This window comes from Strongylocentrotus purpuratus, unplaced genomic scaffold (genome assembly GCF_000002235.5).
Source record: "Strongylocentrotus purpuratus isolate Spur 01 unplaced genomic scaffold, Spur_5.0 spur5_scaffold_9, whole genome shotgun sequence".
Taxonomy (NCBI): domain Eukaryota; kingdom Metazoa; phylum Echinodermata; class Echinoidea; order Camarodonta; family Strongylocentrotidae; genus Strongylocentrotus; species Strongylocentrotus purpuratus.
Genome location: NW_022145615.1, coordinates 1,807,461 through 1,820,125, shown reverse-complemented (window position 1 = coordinate 1,820,125; position 12,665 = coordinate 1,807,461). Strand labels below are relative to the sequence as shown.

The following is a 12,665-nucleotide window of genomic DNA, read 5'->3' as shown; positions in this document are numbered from 1 at the left end:
GGTCTACAGGCAGACACAGAAAGTAATGGGAAATGACTGATGAGTGGAGGAAAATAGTTGGGTTTTTACATTTTTGGAGTATATTTTGTTTTATCATGTATGTGAAGAATTAAAAAATGCACATAAAAAGTTATCACAAAAGCTACAAGCAGGTAGTGAAAGTAGACAACAGGTGCCAATTTGTTTGCAAAGCAAAGAACCCATGCCTGGCGGAGAGGGGGAGATATAAGAGAGATATATAACTGGAGTGAAATATATACTAGATATATATATATATATCATATATATTGTAGAGGTGTTGTGGACGAGTGGATAAGTCACCGGACTGTGGATCACAAAGTCCGTGGTTCAAGTCCCGCTGCAGCACTAATGTCCTTTGGCAAGACATTGATCTACATTTGCCACTCTCCACCCAGGTGTTAAATGGGTACCCGGTAGGATGCGAAAGCTAATGTGGTTAGATTAGCAAGTGTGCGCATGTAAAAATGACGCCTGGCTGGAATACTCCCCAGGGAGTGGAGAATGTGCATACATTGTGTGCGGGTAAGCCTGAATCCAATGAACGGGGTAATAATATACTTATCTGTAAAGCGCTTTGTGAGGAAAAGCGCTATATAAGAACAAGCTATTATTATTATTATTCAAATATTCAAATGTGAATATATTTTTCCATATAAAAAATAACTATCCATCTTTTTATCTTTCGATTATTTTACCTCTATAGTAGGCAAATATAGAAACTTCTACCCGTCTTTAGACTCATAAAATATATCATTCTAAGACGTCCCATGAAAATTTAACCAAGCTACTGGCAACTGAACTTTAGATTGCTTGGCTAAGCCAAGGAGTGCCACTTCAAAGAAGTGGCACTGAAGAAATTATCATCATATTTGTATCTATTTGAGTTGGTATAAAAGAGCAATATTAAGAACAATATATTTTAAAGCATAAAATAATAATAATAATGATAATGAGAAGAAGAAGAAGAAAAACGAAGAAGGAAGATGATGATGATGATAATGAAAATAGCTATACATTGTAGTTTGATTTTCTCCTCAAGGACACCATACAAAAAAACATCGGCTAGCTTCAGTGATGTTTACATAATCAGTGATAGGCATGTAGGCTACACTCACTACTAGCACCTAGAACTAACTGTGTGTATGTATACATGGTCAGCTCTGAGAAGTGACTGCGACTCCCCCGTTCTTTAACGTTGGGTTGGCCTTGCACTTTGGAACTATATCCTCAAAACATACATCCCGACTAGTAGTACAAAGCTTTGTACCATCACAAAGTCCAACACTATGTATGGATGTGTTGAGACGAATAGAGAAGGAGGTGGAGAACCCAGTGTAGAAATGGCGAACCAAGAAGATCGAGATTTAGACCAAGTTGTTGTTGATGCATCTGCATGGGTCATGACAGAATGCCGAGAGTTTGTGAAAAGGACGTTCACCTTTCTTCCTGCCAAGGAGCTCAATACTTGTGCCAGGTGAGTAGCAAACAAAATAAAGTAAATTTAACCAAATAAAACCAAACAATTCAATGGAAATAGCACTGTTTACTACCAGCATGCATTACATAATATTCAAAATGTACTGTTAATGTTATTGTTGTTATATTATTATTATTATGATGATGATAATTTTGAATAATATTTTTATTATTATTATTGTTGTTATCATCACTATTATTACCAGTATTATCATTATTTATATCATCTTCATCACCACCACCACCATCATCATCATCATCATCATCATCATCATCGTCATCATCATCATCATCATTATCATCAAATCATCATCATCATCATCATCATCATCATCATCATCATCATCATCATCATCATCATCATCAATATTATTAATATGATTACCATTATTCTAAAAGTGTCAATATAATTGAAACTACATAAATAAATAAAGTAATTACCTGTGTTTTAACTAAGCACAATAATATAAATCTAATGCCCGACCCTGACATGAAAAGTGAAAATCATGGAAAGTTTCAAGAAAAAAATGATAATCATCAATTTAGAATGAGAGTGGATCACATTTTGCCTGGTTCGATTATTTTGTAATTATTTTGTCCAAATTTTTCTCCAAAGACATGTCTAAGTTTAGTCTGAAGCATGCAGTTTTTTTGTTTTGTTTATATATTCCAGAGTTTGTAAGGTGTGGCAGAGAGAAGCCCATCGGATCCTGTCTAGGAGGCAAGATCTTAACTGGGTCTCTGAATTGAAATCATGTCACACTACCAATGAAAAGACCACACATCCTTTGGGATTCTTTGGCCATTACTTCCAGAAAACTACACAGGTAAAAGATCTTGGACAGTGCTTGAAAGTTGAAACTAACAGGGGTTCAAGGCAAAATTGCAAATGGATCCCCAAATTTAAAACTGGACAATATTTTTAAATCTAAACAAGAGGCACATGCTGACATGCATTATAGAGACATTGAATACCGTATACCAATTCAGACCTCCTGTGAAATATGTAAACATAGAGCCTTGTTGAAGATTAATTTCTAAATTAGAAGTGAAAATGTCATGACTCTCAGCTTGACACACAATGAATTTGCAGGACAGTGATAGTAAAAAGGGAAACGCTATGGGATATTTTCTACTGCTTTATTTGCGTATTATTCTATAGAAAATGGATGTTTGTTAGGAGAATGTCAAAACGTGAATACTTAGGTCATATGATTTTACTTGTCATGTTTAAATTCATGTAAATGGTAAAGAAGATAAAAGCCTTGAAATCAAATAGAAGTGAAAGGAAGACTTAAAGCAATTATAGGGAGAAATATAAAAATACATATAAAAGTAAGAACAATGGAATCAGAAGAGAGGAATACAAAAAGAATGTGGAAAAGAAGGAAAGGAAAACAATGTAGAGGACATACCTACTGTAGCAGTATAACTGGAAGCCCGACTGCTGAAAACACAGCATTCTTCAAAAAATCTCGGGGAAAGTTAAAGTATATTCTCATCTTATCCGATGTCTTTCTCTTCCTGATAGTCCATTGGCCCCATCCCAAAGTTTGCCCTGATGTTTACAGAGTACTCTAAGGGTTTGGACTACAGGAGCATTCCCGGGCAGAAGAAGAAGAAATCTGAAGACAATGGACCCCAGAAATCACAGGAGGTTGTAGATTATTTTAAGTCCCTCCTGCCTCAGGATTGTGTGTTGCTGAGCCTGATGACTCCAGGTATTGTTGGTAAGTTATGGAAAATCATTGATCTGGATTTGTGTAGCAGTTAATTCTGAACGTTCTCATAATATGTCATTCTAACTACTGATCAACATGATTTACTATGCATTATCACCCCATTCATTGGGTTAAAAAACAGTACCAAGGTTTTTACAGTGCTTGACACCTATTAGATAAAGTAAATTTTGATTTATAGCCATGCAGACAAAAGCACCCACTCTTCTGCCTGGTATAGGGAGCATTCTAGATACCAAACCAGTCAATGAGAATGCACCCAGCACTCTTCTGCCTGGTATAGGGAGCATTCTAGATACCAAACCAGTCGATGAGAATGCACCCACTCTTCTGCCTGGTATAGGGAGCATTCTAGATACCAAACCAGTCGATGAGAATGCACCCACTCTTCTGCCTGGTATAGGGAGCATTCTAGATACCAAACCAGTCAATGAGAATGTATGTGGAGAACCCTATCACAATATCTCCTGTTATCTTATCAAGTAATACCATTTCTCTCCTGGGTATAGAGTGGCAGATGAAGGAAATTGTAGTGTCTGAATTTAAACACTGGCAGGTTATTAAATTGATCCAGGATTTCCACAATGCTACAACACCCCAATCATGATTTTAATTACCGGTAGGTGGTTTTAGTGTAGCCTTTTGATAGTATATCTTTGGAGTTTTTCTTTTATATTCTCTATGATTTACTTTATTTGTTTATCCACCAAAAGTACCAAAGGACAGTTTGAGCACAAAGCCCGGTATGGAGAGCGAGGGTGAAGGTGGGGCGACCTGCGCCCTCTTCCCAAACATCCCCGGTGTCCGGATCAACCTCCTTCCCATCTCACCCAAGCTCCTGCAGGGAGGATACAAAGAGGAGCTATGGCAGCGGTGGCTGGAAGCAGGCATCTCTCCTAACGATACCCAGTGTGTTCTGCTCTTTGGGTGGGGGTTCATCTCAGGAGTGCAGCAGGCAGCCGCAGAGCTCCAGAGGCTGTTCCAGGAAAAGGCCAGAAAGAACCCGGTCATTGCTGGAGGAATTGTCAACAGATTGCTGAGTAAAGGACTCTGCTCCAAGTGAGTTATTAATTTTGTTCGTTATTTTTTAAAGATTCTGATCTGACTTTAAAATGAATGATCTGTTAGTCTGATATTATTGAAGATTAGGCTGTGGTGAAGAGCAATAAACAGTTGCCCCTCCTCCTTCTCCCAGGGAAAAAATTAGGTTCATAATGATGATGTAGGAGGAGTGCAAGGAGATAATGAGGATAATGTTGAAGATGATTATAATGATGATAGTGGTGGTGATGATGGTCATTTGGCCACTTATTATGACACCTGCATATTACATGTAGATTTACAAATGCAAACCAAAATGTGTGTATGTTGTAATTACTTTTCATCTCTATATGACAGATCTGAGGAATCATCTGGGGTGATAGGAGTAACGTTCTCAGGACCCAATGTGAAGGCCATTTCAGTGATCCTCAACGAACAGGTCAGGACACGGAGTGAAGCAAAGACTGCCATCGCGAGGCTGAAAGAAGCCAACCTTCCCGTCCGACCAAAGTTCAGTCTTGGCTTCATGTTTGCTTGTGCAGGGCGGGGACAACACTTCTATGAAGAGGACAATGTGGAGAGCGAAGAGTTCCACAAGCTCTTCCCGGACACGCCTTTGTTCGGGTTCTTCGGAGGTGGGGAGATAGGCTGCTACAACTTGACAGCCGGGAGAGACATTGAGGGCTTGTTGCTATCGAACACTGCTCATGCATACACCACGATTATGTGCCTTCTGACCTTTGACCCGAGTTAGGACATCATGTGATTTGATCATGTGAGTAAACTCTGTAAACTTGAAAAGACTGACAATGTTTTCCTTTCACACTGTATGTGTGATGATGAGAGATGTGAACCAAGCAAATCATCTTCATTGTGTATCATCATCAAGTTAGATTGCAGATCTGTCATGGTCATGAGTGATGGACTACAGAAAAGATTGGTATGTGCTCCTTGAAAGTTTTCTATTCCTCGAATGAACGACCAGACTCTGATACTACTATACAACTACATTTGTCTGATTACATGTGGGCCTGCATATTCCAAAGAACCTGCGTAGGAAACCTGAATCAGTTTAGGTTGACAAAGTGTTACGATATACGATATCCGATATATCCGGTATCCGTCGTAGTTCAATAAACATGTTCACCATCATCACAAACCTGACTGCCGACTCGTCTATTATCATGAGTATCTACCAAATCTAAGACCCTCGAACTCATCATGGTGGCAGCTGCTGGGATCTTCGAAATCAGTTTCGATTTTTGAAGACACAATTGATCCAGTTCACGACAGTTGGGAAGTATAATTAGCAAAATTATCGTTGATTAGCGATTTGTCACGTCGCACATTTTCGTATGCATAGTACGTGCACCGTACATACAGCACAGTGTACCGAGACACTGATGCTACTGCATAATCCTGATGAACTCGTACGTGAATGGTGATGTGTGTATGAGCATATAAAGGTTCATAAAGCCTGCTCAGAATAGCCTAATCAAGTTATAACTGTGCTCAATCACTGACACAGGGGTCTGCATAATAACTAAACTAAAGTTTAAATCTAAAATTAAACTAAATCAGAAGTGTGAACAACATTAAAGCTGTTTTCAGATAATATTAACAATAATATCTGGTGTGTGAGGAACTGTCACTGTCAGACATTGAGTGAGAGTGATCAACATTTTCATTGCATGAGACACCTAATGACATTCACAGAGGTGCGAGAGTGTACACAGGTATACGTAATCTGGTATTTTACGTAAATACCGTCCATATTTATGCAAAATTTCAAAAGTATGAAATATATGCTGTAGGTTATGGAGATTAATGGTCATTTCTTTATTTATCTACATTGAAACATGCATAGTCGAGTAGTTGTACATATACGTTTATGTAACCTATTATAGTTGTACGAATATAACAGGCATGAAATAAAGCATTGTTATTTTGGTAAACACAAACTACAATCAACAAAAATATGAAGAGCAAAATGGGTATGCAAAGGAAATGTGAAAAAGCTGAGGAATGCTAGAAGTTCTACTTGTTTACCCATGACTAAACATTGTAAAGATTTATCTTTCCTTACTAGGGGCCATGCTATGCACACACTGTAAACTTTACAAAGTCATTGAGGACGGAAGCTCAGCACAAGACCTGTGTTGTTGTTTGCTGAACAGAGTCCGTAGATCTTGTTAAACCAATATTTTATTTGATACTGAAAAACAGATAGCTATCTGCAGGGTCATCATAAGGATTATTTCTATGAATGAGTGAGAACCAGTTGTTATTGTTATTGTGAGATAATGTAATAAGCCAGTTCGTAAACACAATCTGCGCATGGACATACAAAGTCAAAGGTTGTTTCAATTGAAAAACCTAACAAGAAGTATGATGAATACCTGTTCATGAAAGCTATGTAATCATTACGGTATTCATTTATGCAACAACAGTACATTCTATGAAAGTATTCTTCTCAAGAGGGAAAACAAAAGGAATTCAAGAAGCACCCATGACTTTGGCAGTGATTATTCTAAAACGCACAAAGTGGGACGTCTCCATGTTTAAAAGATCTGTGGATATTCAGGGTCATTTGAACCATGTGCTAAGTACAACCTAGTGTATAGACTTGATCATCAACAAACATATATTTCCATTCATTGAAGGTGAAATTTCTTATCTCATCAGGAAACAAAGGTGATAAGGAACATACAGGTACATGTACATGACGAATTTAGGTCAGTAGGCCTGATACAGGTAGTTGACTTAATTACTTTCGTTACCCATGTACATTTCTTTTAATTTTATGCCTTGTTTGTCGAGAAGTAGTCTGTAATTACAGACTATATTCTGACACTTATACACAATTCCATGAAGCCTTAAGCCTAGTCTTAACTTATTTCAAACAATTGGTTGTGTTGTCAGGAGCTACATTACAGGGTCTATGGAGTGCAGCCTGGTTAGTCGTACAAACAAGACCCTCTGTTATGCATTACAAAGGGTCTGTAATGGCAAGCCAGTCCAAAATGCTAGTCAAAGGAATGATGACTCGTATGTGTTTTATGGCAGCATATACACATTCTAGTGATATGGTACACTACTGAGGGGAGAATGTATAAAGTTAACAATAGAAAGGGATATGTTGGCGATAACATACTTTTTAAACTCCATTTATTTATTGAAAAGTGAATGAGAATAAAAAACTGTCTAGTGTTTATGTATCATATTTCTGAATTCAACAGATTGAATACCAAAGCAGTGATCAATTTGAATCATACTCATATTTTATTTAATGAAAATTCTACCATCCCAAGCAGTTTTTTAAAAAGTCCTTGGGGTGTTTCGTAAATATAAAATATAAGAAAAATAGTACAGGTCATCACAATTATGGCATTATTCACCAATCTGAGAACTCATCTCAAGAGTGGTAAATTTATTTAACCTTTTATACTCCCATTTTTTAAAGAAGAATATTTTGTTTTAGGGTGCTATACTGTACTTACTGTGTTATTTTGTATTCTGTTCCGTGCCAGGCTGAAAGGATACATCATTTCAAGTGTATGTTGAAAAAATATAATGTATATATAAACATGTGCTCAGAGAATATGTTTTTAATTGAAAGGGGGATGAAGACTAAGTGTCTCATTGTTATGTTTGAATCCTATATTAATGTAAACAGATGTTTATAAAGAATGATTTTTGTTGTTGTTGAAAGAAACAAAGAATTAATTTGTTGTGGGATATTTGCAATATATTAGAATTTTGTACAGAGTATGCACTATGGTTTTTTATATTTTATTTTGTTCATGTTGTATGCACTATGGTTACTATATGGTGTACATGTTTCTTGATTTCTAACAAGAACAAAGTCTTATCGGTGGGGACATGTGAATTATTAATAAATCTTGTACATGGAGATTTTTTTCAAAGATCTCTTTGTTCACTCGGTTTGTATTTCATTTAATGCATGCACATATTGATTATTCAGTTTTGTAGTGAAGTGTAAATTTTATCAAGAGTCATCCATCCACCTACAGTGTACATGTATGATCATAATCGCAAAGACTTCCGTGTGTTCCCAAATGGATTTCATCAGTTATTTTGCTATACAAATAAAAGTGATTCAGATGAATTTCTATTCTCTGCATTTAACTAGGGTAAAGCAATTGATATGGAACATTAATTTTGTTGTTTTGTTGCAAGCAGGGCAGTTTATAGACTACATACCATTTTACTGAATACAAAATCAAACTATGTCAAAGAAATAAAAGAATACAGATAATGGCAAATATAACGTTTTATGACGCAGGTTGAAATGACATAGTAGCAGAGGGGGAGAGATAGAGAGAGGGAAAGGGGGAGGGATTATTCATATTATTCACATGGTGGCTTTAATTAGTGGCATTTCGCGGACCAAGCTGTTGAGAGGATGGTCCCTCTCTCTCTTCTCTCCTCTCTCTCAATCTCTCTCTCTCTCTCTCTCGATCTCTCGATCCTCTCTCTCTCTCTCTCTCTCTCTCTTATTTCTCTTTCTCTCTCTGTCTCTCTCTCTATTTTTCTCTCTCTCACACACTCTCTAGCTCTCTCTCTCTCTCTCTTGTCTTTCTATATTTTACACCATCGATACACCATCTATGAAATACTTGATAAACAAATAACCAAAAAGGAGACTCAATCAAACGATCCTATTAGTTTTTTTTAAACATTTTATTTTTATCATTTTATTGTATTTCACATAAATTCATAATTCATTGTCTTTCTTTTGCACATTGCAACTTTTACTTCATTCTTTTCAATCTTGTCAGCACCAGCCTACTTTACTTTCTCCATTTCGATTGTGTTCTGAAACAAAATGATGAGGAAATCGAATCGGTTTCGTCATGGTTGCCATTTTGTGTTCAGAACCGTCTGTATCACGTGATCCGCCAGTTCCCTTCCCGCTGTACATCCCCTAACCAAGATAACCTGCTTTTATCATCACAAACCAACATAATCCCACAAACACTTCAAAGTTTTTTAGTTTTCACGACAGAGAAGGATTTAAAATTCTCTTCAGTCGGGGACAAAACTTTGAGGGTGTTTCTGGATGTCAGTGAGGACATGCAAGTCAGGTTGTTTGAGCTACGAGTGCTCGCAGTACTAAAAGAACTGAACAAATCACCTAACCATTATTGTGATAAGACGCTTTTCAAACTTTTCTCTTAACTTTCCTAGTCCTTAGCATTCATTTTCATTGGCCATTTCTCTGCTCTATACGCTTTCTATGGTCTTTCCAGTATAATACCATATGCCATATATCATAAACAAATCATATAAATATATATACTTAAGACATTCTATTGGGTCATAAAACTGTCGTAACATTTTCAAGTCATTTCTATCTTCAAAGACAGAAATCATGGGGAGCGTAAAAATATATTCAAATATTTACGAATGCATATTATCTAATGCAACAACATTTTCCATCTACTTGTACTTTGCAGGCCATGTACTACAAGTGCCATATTGATTTTCAAATGCCATCTATGTTTAGGGAGACGCCTTCCTAATGGTCTAGCCTTTTCTGTCAATCTTAAAACTGTTGATATTTCGTACTTGGCATAGACCCTGTTCGTGCTCCGAAACGACTGTCGAACTCCATTTGGGTTCTTTGATCGTATACGGAGCCATCTGGTCGTGACCTTCCGATTCCCTTCCCGCAGGTTGATTCCCGATCCCAAGCATACAGATCTCCAGTCTTTCCCACTCAACGCGCGCGCGCATGTTTGCGAATCTCCCGAAACCTTCTAGCTCATCGAGGGTATTGAATTCGATGTGTTAAAGGTTTCGGGTGGTTCGCTGAGGTTGTAATAGCTCTAGGGGAAATACCGAAAACCTGCCAGCTTGAGAGGAGAATATCCGCAGTACTAAAGAAACCGATAAGTCACTTTAATTCATTATAGTGACCAGATGCGCTTTCTTTCCTATTCTCCCTGTATCTGTTCTCACCATAGTCATTCTTGACTATCAGGTTTGAAAATAGTTCGAGCGTAACTGTAGCTCTTCTGTCTATTCTGGTTTGATTGCTCTTATGTAGATATAAAAAGCCTTAGTTTATCCTGATTGGAGTTTTAAATCCATCAGCTATCATCAATATCATCATTCGAACCTTTTCTTTGAGCCTGCCTATGCATCGTATTTTTTTGCCGATTTTCTTTGGTTGAGAATTAAAGGCCCATAATTCATATTTTCTTTCCTTATTTGATTTGAGGCTCCCAGGATGCAGTTACACCGAAAGCTATACTGCTCAAATATCTTTAACTAATATCAAATATCATATCATGGCAAGATTATGAGAGAGATTTCCTCTGTGCTTTGGTGATGACCTTCTCAATGTGTTTCCATGAGGGTCGTAGACGAGCTTTAACATGGGTCATCTCATCTGCTAGGTCACGCAGAGGTCGACTCCTTATCACCTTCTCAATCCGAGCCAGGACCTTGCCTAAGGAATATATGTCAGTTTGAATAGTCATGGGTTGTAGATCTAGGATGAACTCTGGTGCCAGATGCGGGAAGAGGGTACCCTTCTTGTACCCTTCTAACTCCTCTTTGGGTAGCTGTTTGTGCCTGAGTGGTATGATCTGAGTAGAGACTTTGCCCATGTCAATGATGAAAGCATGCCATCGTTGATCTTCAAGGTTCCATTGTAAGAGGATGTTGTTAGCTTTCAGGTCGTTATGTAAGAGACCTTCCTCATGCATGGCTTTCAATCCGTGGATGATGTCCATGATGATCACGAACCAGTTTTCTTTGGAGAGAGCTGGAATTTGGAACTTGATAGCCTGACTGAGCGTGTAGATTGTACCGGTGTTCTTATCACCAAGGAACTCGAGGACGAGAGATGGAGCACCTCCGATGTCAACGATGCCGACTGTCTTCGGGAATGAGGGGTGGTCAGCGAAGGCGAGATTGACTAGGGCTTCCATGGTGGTACGAGCGTGATCAGCTTTGATTCGAACCATCCTCTTTTCATCATCTTCATCCCTGACTCCCTCGCTGATGTAAGGCACTTTGACGGCCACAGCCTCACCTTGGTACTGCCTCAAGAATACTTTCCCGAATGAACCCTTTCCGACGAGATCATCATCCGCATCGACGTCGGCTCCGACCAGGAATGAAAGGTCTTCAGACTTGATGACGGGCACCTTCACATCTGTAAGAATCCTATCGATCACAGCTCGGTCTATGTAGTTCATGTTGTCATACACCGAGTCCTCTTCATGGAGCATGTCCTTGTGGAAGCTGTACGTGAGTGAATCAATTTACAAAATGTTTACATGTTTCATGATTTATTTGTTTTTAACTTAATTTTTACCGATTGGTGAAATCTTATCCATTATCGACAATAACTTAGACCATGCAGAGGACCTGTGAATATATCCCCCACCCCAAAAAACAAAAACAACATAAACGGGTTTTCAAAGGGGTGCCATATCAGCCGAGGAAATCTTACATTGCCATTTCAATTCTATCTCATCATGATGAGTGTTAATTATTGATTATACTTACACAGATAGTTCGTATCTGAGCTTCTTGATCAAGCTTCCTTGTCTGCAAGTCTTGTATTGAAAATCTTTTATCATCTCCTTCAGTTCACATCTCTCTCGCTCTCTAGGACTGAAAGAAAGAAGACACAACATTTTGAGTAAAGTTTTTTGTTTAGATTACGCTCAATGATTCTTTTATCAATAAGCTTCAAGTTTCCATCAAGGTGTGGAATTGTTTGATAAAGAAGTAGTCAAACATATTTTTTTTTATTACAAATATTTCATTCTTATTCAATTCATAAATGTAATCATATTTAGCTTTCATCTGATAATATAATGAATTGCTTTACCTTTTCTCTGCAGCCGAATCTCCGCATTCAAGAAGGGGATCTCCGATACCAGGAATACTGATCTAAGAGAGGAAACAAAATCAGAATACGGAAATTGTATTCGTTTATCTCAAAATGCGGAGATTTACAGTCATTCCTACTCAATATATAAATATGAGTCTTCTATTTTTCATCTAATCAATTAACAATTACATTACATGTACACAAAATAAATTCTATTTTAAACACAAAAGCGAGTGAAACTGTTACCAATGTCGCCAAATTTAATGACAAACTCCAGGAAAATAAATTTAGGATAAATGCGATATACACTACACTAAATCAAATTTAATGGTGTGACGTACCATTTCTTCGAAGGTCTCTTTGGTCTTCTTCAAATTGACAATCTCGAGTTTCATATTTGCATTGAGTTGTTTCATATCTTCGAGAGCCTTGAACAGATCAGTGATGCAGATTGAATCCCCAACCGTTTCTACAACACCATACTGAATGGCGGCAGCAGCCATAGAAGCTTT

The 12,665-nt window shown here is 37.7% G+C and overlaps 1 protein-coding gene across 1 annotated transcript; it reads left to right on the top strand.

Annotated features, from left to right (window-relative positions):
* The first annotated feature begins 1,150 nt into the window (after positions 1–1,150).
* LOC589685 (F-box only protein 22) lies at positions 1,151–8,436 on the top strand. The gene is made up of 5 exons (XM_789320.4): positions 1,151–1,495; positions 2,171–2,324; positions 3,029–3,227; positions 3,950–4,295; positions 4,635–8,436. The coding sequence occupies exons 1-5, from the start codon at positions 1,308–1,310 to the stop codon at positions 5,029–5,031; spliced, it is 1,284 nt and encodes a 427-aa protein (XP_794413.2). The 5' UTR covers positions 1,151–1,307; the 3' UTR covers positions 5,032–8,436.
* The last annotated feature ends 4,229 nt before the right edge of the window (positions 8,437–12,665 follow it).